Here is a 13,670-nt window from a genome sequence, read left to right as displayed (position 1 = left end):
TCCTTCCTCCTCTCTTCCTCCGTTCCTCTGATGAACAATCAACTTTCAATGAATGTTACATAGTCAAGGCTACAATGGAAACTCTGAGTATGCAGATCACGGGGTTCGAGATAACGCGCGGCATTTCTCCCCTTTTTCACTTCCCTCTTCCTCCTCTTGTATCAGACGAACCTTCCTTGTCCTCCCTCCCCTTTCTCGCCCTCTTGCTCCTAGAGTTTAATGTACAGCACTCCTTGCGGTCTGTCAGCTTGCGACTCAATCTTTCGTTGGCGTCGGCTTGATGGTCAGGCTCGAAGCGTAGTAAGGATCCTCCTCCAGCTGTTGAGCAAAGGACGGAGCAGCTAGCGAACCTCCGACCCTGAGGCGCAAGACAGGGAGAGTCAGATGCGAACGAGGAGGGAGAAAGAGCAAGGGGAGAGAGAGGGGTAGAGGAGTAAGGGGAAAGTGAGTGAGTGAGCCAGTGAGCCAGTGAGGGAACGAGGGGTGAGCGAGTGGGTGGAAGAGTGAGCGAGTGAAGTGCATGAGAAGGGTAGGCTGGAAAAGGCGAAGGCAAGGTTGGAAGCACATCACCTGGGCTCGTTCCTCGACCACCTCCTGTAGTCCTCAGCGACGAGCTGCCCGAACCTCGGGAGGATGGTGGAGGAAGCAGCCTTGAGTACCAGCCCGCACGCCTGGCGGAGAAGAAACCCGGGGAGGAGGGAGAGAGGAGGAGGGAAGGTGATGGCAACATCGACTTCGGCAGAGAGGTCGAGCTGGCCCTGCGATGAAGCATCCTTGCCCTCCTTCCACTTGATCAGGGTCTTGAACCCCATCTGCAGATCAGCTTTCTCGATGGACTCGGTGAAGTTAGGGGGGATGTTGGGAGGAGCCATGGACATGTTGGCAGCGTTTGCAGGCGCCTGAAGAATCCGCACGTGAGCGAGTGGAAAGGCGGGGGGGAGGGGAGAGGAGGGGAGGGGAGGGGAGGGGAGAGAGGGAGGGAGGGAGGGATGAAGGGGATGAATCGAGTGAGTTAGGGCGTCGCAATCGAGGAGGGTAGAGGAGGAGGGAGCAAATGGAGGAGGACGGGGCGGGAAAAAAAGGGAAGGTGAGGTGAAGGGAGATCGGACCGGGGAGGCGTCCTCCTCCGCCGTCGATGCTCTCAGACGAGCTCCGCAAGCCTCGAGTCTCAGCTGCTGCTTCTTCTTGTCGACGTGCACGCTCACGTCACATGTTGCCGTGAGAGGAAGCTGAAGGGGAGGGAATCAGCATTGAGCAGGGCGATGAGAGGAGGAGTACCTGCATCATGGGCTTGAGGGGGAGGGTGAACCTGTACTTGACATCATCCGGGTTGCTTCCATCATCCAGCCTCTGGATGTAGTTGTCGTCCAGAGTGATCCACTGCTCGGCAGGGAGCGTCATGTATCTGCAAGAGCATCGGTGAATACGAGGTTCAGCACAGCAGCCATGTCACACTCACGTCCCCAAGGTCACGTTCTCAGCGACGTCGTTATCTTCAACCTTGCACATCGACTTGACTTGCGTCTTGAACTCAACCCTCTTGATCTTCTTGCTCGTCTTCGCCTTCTCCAGCACGCTCTTCAGCATCGCTTCCTGGGCCTTGGACATGGGCGGAGGGCTCTGGGGGAGGAGGATCAGCAGCAAGAGCGCAGGGGGTGCGTGCTCACCTGGAAACGAGGGATTTCATCCTGCCTGTAGCCAGAGTTCTTGTCCTCCATCTTCATGGATGAGCAGCCGCCGCGGGCCGTCCGCATGACGCGCAGGGATCCATGGAGAGTCCCAGACGGAGCCGAGGGGATCGCAGAGTATGCGGGGGTCTGGCGATGCGGGAGGGCCCGCAGGCAGGAGGGAGACTGGAGGGAGAGGAAAGAGAAGGAGGAGGCGGGGAGGAGGAGGAGGAGGCAGGCGGAGAGGATGGGGGAATACGATCGCGCCATGGCCTCCCCTGCCAACGATGAGGTGGGTGGAGTATGAGGGGGAAGATTTTGAAGCTGAGGGGGATGAGTACGTGGAAGCTTTTCGAATGCACGAGTAGGAGGGAGGGAGGGAGGGAGGGAGGGAGGGAGACAGGGAGGGAGGGAGGGAGGGAGGGAGGGAGGGAGGGAGGGAGGGAGGGAGACAGGGAGGGAGGGAGAAGCAGATGGAGGGAGAGCTTCAGACTTGATGTCTTTAAAGGTGTCTGACATTTCTATGTTCTAGCTTCTTCGAGGCATGGCGGACGACCTCAAGGAACCAACGCAAGCCGACGGAGGGGAAGCTCCAGTCTTCAAGAAGAAGCCAAGGCGAGGTTGCATCCGAAGGAAGGAGAGAAGCAGCGGAGACGAGGAGGAGCCGGAGGAGCCGGTGGCCAACATTAGATCAGCGATCGAGGAGACCAAGTTGGAGCAGAGACTGAGGAGCGGGAGGTCGGGGGTAGATGTGGACAAGTTAGCCAAGGTCTACGACCCTTTGAAGAAGAATCAGATCGAAACCTTCGTCGAGCAAACGCCTGCCAGCATGCTCGACAGTCAGTTCAGCACGGAGGACTCTGCAGAGCCCGAGCTCGGCATGCTCGAGAAGCAGCTGCACAAGTACATCGATGAGAGACTCAAGGGATCATCTGAGGGAGGGGAGGGAGAGACGAAGAGGCTTTCCGCCGAGGACGAGCTCTACGTGATACCCGAGGAGTATCGGGTCAAGTCAAAGACCAGGCAGCTAGGGGACGCAGCTGAGACTTGGCTAACGGGGATAGTGGAGGTGGAGCTCCCTTTGGAAGAGAAGCTCAAGAACATTGAAGAGACGGAGAAGGCGAAGAAGAAGATCCTGGAGGAGAGGATCAACGGAGTGCGCCAGTCTACGTTCGTGGTGGATACGGCATCTGAGAAGGGATACATGAGGATGGAGGGAGAGATGAGGAAGGGAAAGAAGGTCATGGCCAAGCAGAACATCCCTCTGATCAGCAAGGAGGCAGAGGCGGTCGGTGGGGTCGGGAACTTCAACGCCAACTACATCAAGAGGAACGGCAAGGAGAGGGAGGGGCGACCAGCGGCAGCCAGTGAAGTCAAGAGGCCCGATTTGTCCTCGGACGACCTCGTAATGGAGAGGTTCAAGAAGAGATTGAAACATCGATGACAACAGTTCGGATCCTGCTCTGAAGTATACAAGATGACCTGTAAACTTCTTTCAGTGCGAAGTAAGACTTGATCGTAACATGTAGAATTCGTTTAATTTCTCTTGGATTAAATTTGTTTGAACTGCGGTTCGAATGCCATAGGAATAGTCTCCAGTCCACAAACCAACCGCTACACGCAAGAATTAACATGTCTTCTTCCGGATAATCAATTGCTTTTCTCTTAATCTTGTTTCTCATCGGAAGTTTCCGACTTCTGCTCCTTCTGCTCATTCTGCTTAGGTTGCTGCAACCATTTCTCAGCACAGCTGCTGAGAGACAGCAAGGGGAACTCACGGCCTGAATGCTCTTCAACTTGTCCTCAACCAGCTTGACAACGTGGTCGATAGACGACTCATACTTGTTGTAGATGAGCAGGGCACCCTTGGTGTACGACGAGACCAGCCACAAAATAAAAATGAGCTTGGCTTCGTAATACAGAGGAATCCTGCCAAGGCACGTCAATCAAGGTAATGAGATTCTGAACGCCTTACCAGCAGATCACAATGTCGAGGAAGAATTCTCCCATGGTGAAGATACCAAAGATAACCCAGTACGACAACCACTGTTGGGTTTGACGCTCAGATGCGAGTTCGCATTTTCACAAGTCGCACCTGGATATCGTCCTCCGTGGACTTTGTCTTGATCGCCTTGTACGATTCGAAGGCAGGATAAAGAACAGAAAAGATCATCGCCAGGAACTTGGATAGCCACCAACCAATCATTGTTGTATCTATGTGCACTTCTGAGACAAGAGTCAGCGTTTCTTCCATTCAGGCAAGGGTAGATACTACTGGAACATATGATTTGACAAACATCAGGCGATTCAAGAAACAAAACAGATTTACAGAGACGAATTATAGATGCTTGTAAAATTGCATGCTTCATCCATGACTACATGCTTCATGTGAGGAATGGAGCTCCTGCTCACGGTAGATGAAGTCCTATGCACTCAAGGAGTTCCTCGCACCAATCAAACATGCTTCCCAAAACACTGACATCACATTCCGAGTTCGATGCACACATCTGTAGAGCGAATTTCGTTGCTAGTATTCTATGTGCTATCATCACGATGAAAAAGTATTAGGGGTAGCAATGCTCTGCCCTCATTGATCAAATTTTCTGTCCTCACTCCACCGCCTCGATCTTCTGTCCGAATGCAATTTTCGGACAGATTGTACACAGACGGTGTCTAAGTAAATCGCTTCTAGTCGCTGGTTTGTGATTGAATGGTCTCAACATGCTTCGTTTTTGTCAAATCATTTACGACATGGTTACAACTGGAATATGAGATGCGGTCACTCAAAAGAACCGCCTCTTTCATAAGTCAGTTGCATAAGTCTACTGCCTTCATTGACCTATTCAGAGCTCTTCACATTTCACACTACCCACTTGTTGTCGCCTGGCTCAAACACAACACAACTTCACAAAACTCGCTCCTTCTTGCCCATTCCTCCTCTCCTCTGTCTCATATCGTTATGATCTCCTTGCTCACTAAAACTATCTCTCATCCAGCATGTTCTGTTCTCTCTCCTCATCCGAGCCTCCTTTCTCTCCATCCTCTCTGATCACCATCTTTGCTCTGCCATCACGCGGCTGCCGCGCTGGCTTTATCGGGGTCAAGGTCTGTCGGGGGGGTTTTGGAAGGGGTAGGGGTAGTCTATCCAGGGGTGGGGGTGATCAGACGATTTGGTGTAGGTTGTCCGAATGGGTGATGACTATCGAGTTGCTTCTGATCCATAGGTGGGGTTATAAACACCGGTATTTTTCATCTTTCATATAGGGGTAATGACAGGATAATTCTGAAATAGAAGGGGTACACAAAAGCTGCTGTGGGTACAAAGGCTTAAAAATAGTTTTGTGATATGCATCGTAGTGTTTTGGGGGTAGTGGTAGTATTTGAGGGGGTGTAGGGGTCATCTGTTGCATTCTCGAAGTGCCCGCACGATGAAGCCCATGTTGGGGTGGGGTAGGGGGTACTCTCCGTGCCCTCCTAGAAGGTAGGGTGGTATGATTCTTGCTTTGAAGGGGTGCATCGAAGGGTGGGTAGTCTATGGGGATTTTCCTCCAAATCCTGATGGAATTGAGGGGTAGGGGTGGACCTTCAAACTTCCAGAGTGAACGATCGTAGTGGGTGATCGGGAGCAGGTATGATCATGGGGTGGGTACTGCTCCCGGGGTGGATAGTAGTGGAGGGATGTTGAACCTACCGGCATGTTTCATATTCCTCAGTTAAATTTTGAAACTGTAAGGTCTTATTTTGAGAATATGAAGGAAACTTCAAAAATTTGAATCACGACCGGTGTTCGTGGTCTTTTAAGGGGTAGAGGCAGGTAACATTGACTTGTAAAATATTTATAAAAATATGGTACAAAATATTATACTTATAAGTTTTAGATTTTGATCCATCGTTTTATGCGTAACGCTATGGTGGGATATTATATATTCTTATTAGAAGTCTATATAATGTATACATATATCTCAAATCAGACAAAAAGGTTTTACATGTAGAGGGCTCAATACCACTGATGAATATTATTTTAAGATTATTTTCTTTTAAAAGAAGAGGCCGCCCCTCCCTTCTGCTGAGTGGACGCCCCCGGACCTGCCGGGGCCGCACTGAGTGAACGCCGACTAGCCTAGTAGATCGGACCGTAGTACTCCGATGAGCCTCAGACTCGAGTCGCCGAGTCGCCGTCGGCCCGGCGGAGTGCCGCCTGTAGGGCACGAGACTCAGTGACTCGCGCGTCACACCGTGCGGCACTGAGCCTCGGTGTAAGAACCCGGATAAGTTCTTGGAGACGGCGAGAAGTTCAGGGTAATGTGTCTCATCGGTGGACGAAGCTCAGCGAGATGGAATACCGTCATTACTTAGGCTGTGACTTAGGAAATCGAGGAGCCTGGAGGCAAGGCTGGAAAGGGTGTCTGAAGGGACACGTGTCGTCTCAGCGGTGTGCATTGAGAAGGGAAGGAAGGCTGTGAAGGGAAGGTGGCTGCTGTGAATAAAGGAACTGTTGGTGGTGTTGTGTGGTTCTTCTGAGAGTTCTATCATCATCACTGAAGGTGTTAGTGAGTGCACAGCTGTGTATCGTTGAGGTGAATAAGGTTGGTGTAAGGATCTCAGGTGTACTGAGAGTTAGTCTTTGGTGGATCTTGGGTTGAATAGATTCTGGCCAGTGAGGTGGACCTTGATTCGATTACTCGGGCACTGGCAGTCCTGAGGGTGGCCGGGCGGCCGCGGGCCTACTGTTTGCTAGCCGGGGGCCTAGTACGGTAGCGGCTCCCGCCGGCGGCCCAGCCCCCGGTAGTAGTTGGCAGTGACTACCCGGCGTATTGTCTGAGTGGCGCCGTGAACGCGCGGCCGGGCCGCTCAGTTCTGACGCCCGGCCACTGGGTCCGGGAGTCCGGTCATATCATGGCAAGTTCCGGCGCGGCTCAGATGCCACGGCTGGGCGGCGCGGCGAGTGAGCCAAACGGAATGACTCGCCGGGTTGATCAGCCGCATCATGTCAGACTCTGAGTGTATGTGACTGACTTGAAGGGCCTGCTAGCCTCAACGATCGGACTATTCAGCCTGTCACGTGTCGCGTGTTACCGTCATAGTCACTGAGGTTACAGTGGGGTCTGTATTCTCACTAGAAGTCAGGAACTGCCGCCGTCATGCTGCTGGACTCTCCTGCTCGCTCGGCGCTCGAAGTCTGATGGGCAGGGCTGGCGGAGGAGGATGTGACGGGCCTCTTGGCGGGGGAGGTCTCCTGCGAAGAGCAGAATCATCTCACGGAAGGAGAGGAGGGAGAACGTGAAAGTAAGAGGGCTGAGGTGAGGGAGGAATTTGGGAAGGGAAAGGTAAGAGGGGAAGGAGGGAAGGGGAGGAAGGGGGGCTGACTGGAAGGTTGGTTGGGTGGAGACAACAGGAGAAGGGGAGGAGGGATCAGTCAGAGGAGGAGGTGGATGGATGATTCTGACTCAGCGTCACCTTGGTGGCCTTCGTCTTGGAAGCGCCGTGAAGGCGGAATAGCTGGGTGTTCTCGAGCTCCTGCAGCAGCAGCAGCAGCAGCAGCAGTCATCTCCTTTCCCCCTCCCTCCTGCTCTCTGCAGAGGAGACAGACCTTGAGCTCTTGCAGGGACTTCGCCACGTCATACCGGAGGTCCTGCAGCTTGTCCACCGACACCTGCGGCCCGCAGGTCAACGTGGCAGGAGGAGGAGGAAGTCGTCTCCTGACCTCGAAGGTCTCGATGGATCCATCGGAGAGCGTCCACTGCATCAAGATCTTGGAGGGAGTCAGTGGGGACGCGAGAGAGGAAGGATATACAGCGAAGAAGCAGGGAGTCAAAAAGCACGGAGGAGCAGGAGTGGGAGGAGGAGGGGAGGAGCAGGAGTGGGAGGAGGAGGGGGAGGAGCAGGAGTGGGAGGAGGAGGGGGAGAGCAAGGATAAGAGTAGGGAGGAAGGTCAATGCGCAGATGGGTCGAGAAAGTCGAGGAAGGTGAAAAGAGGAGCAGGAGTCAGAAGTGATAAGAATCTACTGGTGCTTACAGTTGGTCGCATGACGCGGGAGAGCGAAGTCGTCGAGATCGTGACGTCAACGCGCCATCTGCAACCTGTCATCTCCTCCTCCTCCTCCTCCTCCTCCTCCTCCTTCCTCGCCCCCCCCCCCCCCCAACTTCCTCCACCTCCTCCCAGTCCTTGTCCTGTATCGTCATTGTGCCCTGTCTTCTCAGCCCTATCCCAAGGCTGCCTCCCTCCCTCTCGTACAAGCTGTCTATCATGCCTCCTCGTTTCAAAACTTGTATCCCCAACTCTTCTGCATTCTCTTCGCTCCTCCTCGCCCCTCGCTTCTCTCACCGCATATCCTCTAGCGAGGGGAACGAAGGTCCGCTCAACTGAGGTCCACTGAGGATACGAGTCCTTGCGCGCGAGAGAGCCTGAGCAGGAGAACCTTGAGCATCGGGAGGGTTACGAGCTGTCTCGGCAACCTGCACGAAGTCTTTGGAGACATCCGGCGACAAGCTGAGAGCTTGCTGCGAGCCAAGCGTAAGAACTCGTGCAAGGAACGGATGAAGTAGTCAAGATGGGCAAGTGCGGAATGCAAAGAGGCGGAGGTTGAAGGGCAGGACGAGGAGGTGTTGGACAAGGAGGGGATGGAGGTTGTGGAAGTGGAAGTGGAAGTGGAAGTGGAAGTGGAAGTAGTGGTGGTGGTGGTGGTGGTCTTGGTGGTAGAGAAAGTGGGGTTGTTGGTGGAGGTGGTGGTAAAGGAACAGGAGATTGAGAAGCAGGAGGAGGAGGGAGGAAGAGGAGGAAGATGAGGAGGAGGTGGTGGTGGTGGTGATTGTGGTGGTAGTGGTGGGGGCATCCACCCAAGAGCCTCGAACCCACCAGATCGTTGAGAATCTTCTCCTCCTCAGCCTTGCTTCTGATGGCGCACAACTGCACAGAATGAGGAAGGGGACCGCACAAGTCTCGTCCTCACCAGCGCCCTCGTCGTCCCTTGGAAGAGCGCCTGACCAACCTGGCGAGCAGTAAGCGCATCATTCCAGGAGCACCGACATGATCGATCGATCCAGGTCAACGGCTCTCACATCTTCGAGATCCTCCTCTTCGACATCTGCACGCATGTCAGCGCGATCGCACTTGCTGTTGCCCTTGTGCTCACCTTTCCCTGACAGGTGGTGAACAGATAATCCCAGTGAAGCACGAAAATGGTCTCGGCCTGATCACAAATTGTTGTAGGTCAGATGCTATGAGGTGGAGGTGAATGAGGTGGAGGCGTAAAGAACGGAGAGCATGGGGCAGGAGCAGGGGCAGGGGCAGGAGCAGAATTCAAAACGTTTAAACCTGAATCCTCCACTAGGTTTGGAAGGCTTGCAATTTCAGGTGGGACTGACGCTCCCCAGAACGGATCCTCAATGAATCCTTCCCTGTGATAGCACCCAGCATCAGAGCAAGATATCTGAGGAGATCCTCCTCTTCCCCTCTCCTGCTCCCTCTCCATGCCCAGCGGTCTCCTTCAACCCACGAGTCCCATCCACACTCTTCATCCTCCTGCTGCTCTTCCTCGTCGCTCACTTGTTCGTCGTGTGAGTGATCTGGTACTGCAGGGCTCGACGACCGAGGAGCGCACCCCCCCTCGACATGCTCCAGGTCCTCTAGGTCGCCGCAATCCTCGCTCAGACAACAATGCTGGGAACGACATCAGATTCGCCGTCAACACTCCATGTGCTGTCAGCTCCCTACAGTGTCTTCATACACCGTCCGCTTGCTTCTCTAACGTGTCCCTTGTTGGATGCTTTATCATTCCCGCTCCTTCGCTACCCCGCCTACCTTCCATCGCCTTGTCCTCGCCTCAGCCATTGAACAATCACCCTCTTTATCACCCTCTTTCCTCTTCTCCCCTCTCATTGTATGTCCCCGTCTCTCTCCCTCCCCTTCCCCCTCCTCCTCCCCTCTCCTTGCTGCTACTGTTCCAGGTCGCCATGCTGACGGTGACGGTAGTGAAATTCATTTAGCTAATCCGAAACCGCATCCCGGCGCCGGCCCGGGGCCCGGCTGACTCTGTGAGAGGCGGCCCGGCCCGGCCGTGCCACCGCCGTGTCACTGACTAGTAGTACCGTACGGCCGCGCCCCGCACTGGCTGAGGCGGGCCCGGCCCCCGGGCCGAAAAAAAAACACCGCCGGGCTAGGCTGAGGGCCGCCGGGGCCCCGGCCGCGCCGCCGTGCCCGGGCCGGGGCCCGGCCACGACGCCGCAGGGTCACCGCCGGGTAGTATCATGTCACTCCGAGGCTCAAAAAAACTGACGGGAGTCTATGATGGCTCAGTGTCGGTCCCGGACTCTCAATGGTAGGCCGCGCCGGGGCCGCGAACCGTGCTGAGTCGTCGGACTCTGATGATCCCGGCGGCCGATCCGATCGGCAGTGAGCCGGGCGCCGACTCTGCCGCCCGCGGCCGCCCGGCGTGCCACCGTAAGCACCGGGCGCGCCGGGCCCGGGCCCGACCGTGTAACCGTGACACTAGTCACCGGCCAGTCCGGGGCCGCCGCCGGTTCCGGGGGCCCGCGCCGAGACGGCCCCACCGTCCGCCGGACTCGAACGTCAACTTCACTGACTCCCGACTCCCGGAGTCCAGGCTCAGTCACCCGTCAAGTCCGAGGCCCCGAGCCTCGGAGTCGGCCCGGTGCGGCGGCGGCCCGGCGGCCGCCCGCGGCCCCCGCCGGGGGGCCCGGGCCCGCTACCAAGTTCTCAGTGGCACAGGCTGGACCGAGCCTGTCAAGTTTCACTTCCGAGTTCAGGCTTTGGCAACAGTTGGCAGGCTTGCGGCAGCGCGGCTTTGTATGCTTGAAATCATTCCTGGAATTGAATGATTAAGCCTGAAACACACTCATCAGATCAGCATCATGCTCTCTGGTACGGTACGGTAGCTCAGCTTCTGGCATCGTCATCCTATTTCCGGGCCGCCGACTACGCTACGTCCAAAGGGCGCCCGGTATCAGTGAGCCTGACTCTCTCCGCCGGGCGGCCCTTCAAGTAGTCCAGCAGACAACAGTTTGGCTGCTTTGACTGATAGAGTGACAGTTGTTTCATGACTCGGCTGAGGATGTTTTTGATATCACCACAATCTCGGGTCTTGCTTTCTCTCTCAACAGCCGTCAGCTCACCATGACATAATGCATGTTCGCTGTTGCTTGTAGTCTACAGTGAAAAGTCACCAATAGAGAGGATCAGGTACCCCCTCCCCTCCCCTCCGCTGACCCCTGGCGCTCCGATGACTCCCCCGACAGCGACGAGTCAGCCTTGCAAGACGCCCAGCCTGAGCCCTTCGATCTCCTCCTCCCCGACCAGCGCTCAGACAACCCACCACCGCTTTTCGCCCTTGGTGTGAAGGAGCAGCTGATGCACATGACTGCTTCTCCCGTTCCGCTCAACCTTGCCCCGCTGCCACGGGCCTCGGCTCCGCCCCTGCTCTGCAGATCAAGGCTGCCTCCTGCCACCCTCGCCTCCTACAAGCCCGGCCCCTCCTCCTACCCCTTCTTTCCAGGCAAGCTCACCCTCGGCCAGAAGCTCGACATCGTCCGCCGCAGCGAGGCGCCCAAGCACGACCTCGACTACCGCTCGCCGTCAGAGCTGGCGCGCATGTACGGCAAGAGCCGGTCGTCCATCTCCAAGATCCTCAGGCCGACCTACGTCCGGAGGCTCAAGCAGCTTGCGGCCAGCGGCGTGTCGACGGACATCAAGCGGAGCACGAGCACGCTGCACCCGGAGCTGGAGCGGCGGATCCACGAGTACGTGGTGAGGACGGCGAGGGGGGCGAACTGGCGGCAGGAGGTGTGCAGGTACGCGGAGGAGGTAGCGGAGGAGCTGGGGATCGAGGGCTTCAAGGCGAGCTTGAACTGGTACCACCGGTTCATAGCGAGGCACTCGCTGAAGGGGGGGAGTGGGAGCGGGGGGACAAGACGGAAGTAAGCGGTAGATGAAGGAAGCTATCTTGACATCATGAATTATTTCTATGTTTAGTTCAGTTGTAAATGATGGTAGAGCTCATGGATTATTAATCTCTTTTTGTGAGTTTTGTAATGAAAGTTGATTATGCGTTCAATATGATTTCCTTGCAAACAGGATTGGCAGTAGTTCGTATCTTCCTAGATGCATCGATGCAACAGTCTCCTCAACTCAGCCGACGGAAGGTTGTGCTACGATGCCCACCGATATGGTACACAGAAGCCTTTGGGAATAATGATGACCTGCAATTATGCGGGAGGTGAAAAACTATCAAGGTGGGGTTGGTCCAGATCTATTCTCTGGAGAAATCCGTTCTCGACAACATCTGCAGCCTGCTAACTTTCATCGGTCACTTTTTCACTGCACATGCACTGTTCGTATTTCCTACAAGGTCAAACAAGCATGGCGTTATTCAACAGATCAGTCCTCAATTGAAGCCAAGGCAGCGGGAAGCAGGCGCCGTGTCTGGAAGGATGGATCTAATCAAGCATTTGTATCACTCAAATGCACAATATGCATGCTCTCTTTCCCCCATGACCATTCGCCTTGCTGCATGTGCTGCTTCCCCGTCGTCCCCCCGTCGTCACTGATTTGCTAGACATTTATACAACTGCTCACCTGTGAAAACGAGGGCTTGCAAGACTTTGATTGAATGCTCAGGTACCTCGTCCATCACAGTAGCCATCTTTTGATACGACATGTAATGTCGGATGTGGTGTATCAGCTTCGAATCTGCCGAGTATACTCTCCGAAACCCTAACATATACTGAGGCCGCCTGAAGTTTCTCTCCATTGCCTGCAACATCACTTCGCAACATGACTTTTCTTGCTTCCTTGCAACAGACAACCCGATGTGGGCAAGGCTAGTGTGTGCTCTTCATGAATGCTTTCTTCGCTTCCGATGATGAGTGAGATTATGAAGAACTGTACTTTCACGAATAGGTTGTTTGTGAGTGCTGGACAACCTCTGTTTCCTTTCACCGAATCGAAAGCTAGCCGGAGCAGTATGGAAAAAGCTAGAGTCAGTAAAGACATTTGGAGGGATGACAAGCAGTATTGTGCAAACAACACGCAGGCTCAATACGATTCTATTGTCTCGCCCCAAAGATTACGTGCTGCAGACGTCTACAGTGTAGGCTAAAGGCAACTCCTCCTAATCTTACAAAGGATAAGTGCAGTGATGTGTACTTCACAATCGCCTGCTGGACAAAAATGATGTTCAACATGAAGTGAGACTCGGACTGTTCTATATGAAGACGCCGATAGTTTGGTACAAGAGATCCATTGGGAGTCTCCATGCTGTAAAGAGAGAATTGCACCGTGCAAGGTCTTGCTTCCCACAAGTTCTTTGCACCTCTTACCTTTATGAGATCCAGCTGAGTTGCCTGGGCAAGCATTCTTTGTAAATGCTCTCCGCCGCGTTCCCACTGCTGTGTTAGACATTTATACAACTGCTCACCTGTGAAAACGAGGGCTTGCAAGACTTTGATTGAATGCTCAGGTACCTCGTCAATCGTAGCCATCTTTTGATACGACATGTAATGTCGGATGTGGTGTATCAGCTTCGATTCTGCGGGGATACACTTCGGGAGCTTTATTGCATTGAAATTTTACAATTACTGGATCTGTACATGTCATTTTGTAGTCGCAGCCCGTTGTCAACAAAATAGACTGACGCTTGGACGGGTTGATCGACTACACGTCCGATAAAGCATATATCAACTCTAGCACTGCGCATCCATTGCTTCCTTGCATGATGTTGTTGTGGTAGGCACTGTCATGAAAGAGGGAGTCGAGATAGTCTGAATGCGGAGGGCAAGAGGGATGGTCTTGCATCAGAGAGTGTGGTAAGTGAGTGAGTGGGGAGCATGGGGGGTTGCAAGCGCATGTCGAAGGACTGCAGGAGAACATCTTGTGCAAGGCTGCCTCCAGAGTTTTCAATCAGGTTTGTTATTTCATCGAATTGCTAGGGGGAGGGGTGGTATACCTACCCATGTCATGACGCTACAAAATGGTAAAATGGACCCCTC

The 13,670-nt window shown here is 54.4% G+C and overlaps 5 protein-coding genes across 5 annotated transcripts; 2 read left to right on the top strand and 3 right to left on the bottom strand.

Annotated features, from left to right (window-relative positions):
- Positions 1-29: 29 nt before the first annotated feature.
- On the bottom strand, positions 30-1,956 carry GUITHDRAFT_154764 (hypothetical protein). The gene is made up of 6 exons (XM_005825205.1): positions 1,668-1,956; positions 1,460-1,620; positions 1,279-1,405; positions 1,110-1,229; positions 571-899; positions 30-358 (listed from the first exon to the last, which is right to left on the bottom strand). Exons 1-6 carry the CDS (start codon positions 1,935-1,937, stop codon positions 256-258), a joined length of 1,110 nt encoding a protein of 369 aa, XP_005825262.1. The 5' UTR covers positions 1,938-1,956; the 3' UTR covers positions 30-255.
- A 255-nt stretch (positions 1,957-2,211) lies between these two features.
- On the top strand, positions 2,212-3,111 carry GUITHDRAFT_115622 (hypothetical protein; the record flags this gene model as incomplete). The annotated part of the gene is made up of 1 exon (XM_005825204.1): positions 2,212-3,111. One exon carries the CDS (start codon positions 2,212-2,214, stop codon positions 3,109-3,111), a length of 900 nt encoding a protein of 299 aa, XP_005825261.1.
- A 76-nt stretch (positions 3,112-3,187) lies between these two features.
- Positions 3,188-3,873, bottom strand: GUITHDRAFT_89434 (hypothetical protein; the record flags this gene model as incomplete). The annotated part of the gene is made up of 4 exons (XM_005825203.1): positions 3,188-3,395; positions 3,446-3,596; positions 3,643-3,728; positions 3,763-3,873. 4 exons carry the CDS (start codon positions 3,871-3,873, stop codon positions 3,333-3,335), a joined length of 411 nt encoding a protein of 136 aa, XP_005825260.1. The 3' UTR covers positions 3,188-3,332.
- Positions 3,874-6,755: 2,882 nt separating this feature from the next.
- On the bottom strand, positions 6,756-9,329 carry GUITHDRAFT_154763 (hypothetical protein). Its single transcript, XM_005825202.1, has 13 exons — positions 9,214-9,329; positions 8,983-9,065; positions 8,801-8,857; positions 8,727-8,752; positions 8,618-8,656; positions 8,524-8,574; positions 8,124-8,168; positions 7,993-8,072; positions 7,684-7,741; positions 7,372-7,419; positions 7,258-7,320; positions 7,125-7,184; positions 6,756-6,903 (listed from the first exon to the last, which is right to left on the bottom strand). The coding sequence occupies exons 1-13, from the start codon at positions 9,279-9,281 to the stop codon at positions 6,784-6,786; spliced, it is 798 nt and encodes a 265-aa protein (XP_005825259.1). The 5' UTR covers positions 9,282-9,329; the 3' UTR covers positions 6,756-6,783.
- A 1,705-nt stretch (positions 9,330-11,034) lies between these two features.
- On the top strand, positions 11,035-11,604 carry GUITHDRAFT_115619 (hypothetical protein; the record flags this gene model as incomplete). Its single annotated transcript, XM_005825201.1, has 1 exon — positions 11,035-11,604. The coding sequence occupies one exon, from the start codon at positions 11,035-11,037 to the stop codon at positions 11,602-11,604; it is 570 nt and encodes a 189-aa protein (XP_005825258.1).
- Positions 11,605-13,670: the final 2,066 nt, after the last annotated feature.

Source organism: Guillardia theta, assembly GCF_000315625.1.
Source record: "Guillardia theta CCMP2712 unplaced genomic scaffold GUITHscaffold_86, whole genome shotgun sequence".
NCBI lineage: Eukaryota > Cryptophyceae > Pyrenomonadales > Geminigeraceae > Guillardia > Guillardia theta.
This window is presented reverse-complemented; position numbering and strand designations above follow the sequence as displayed.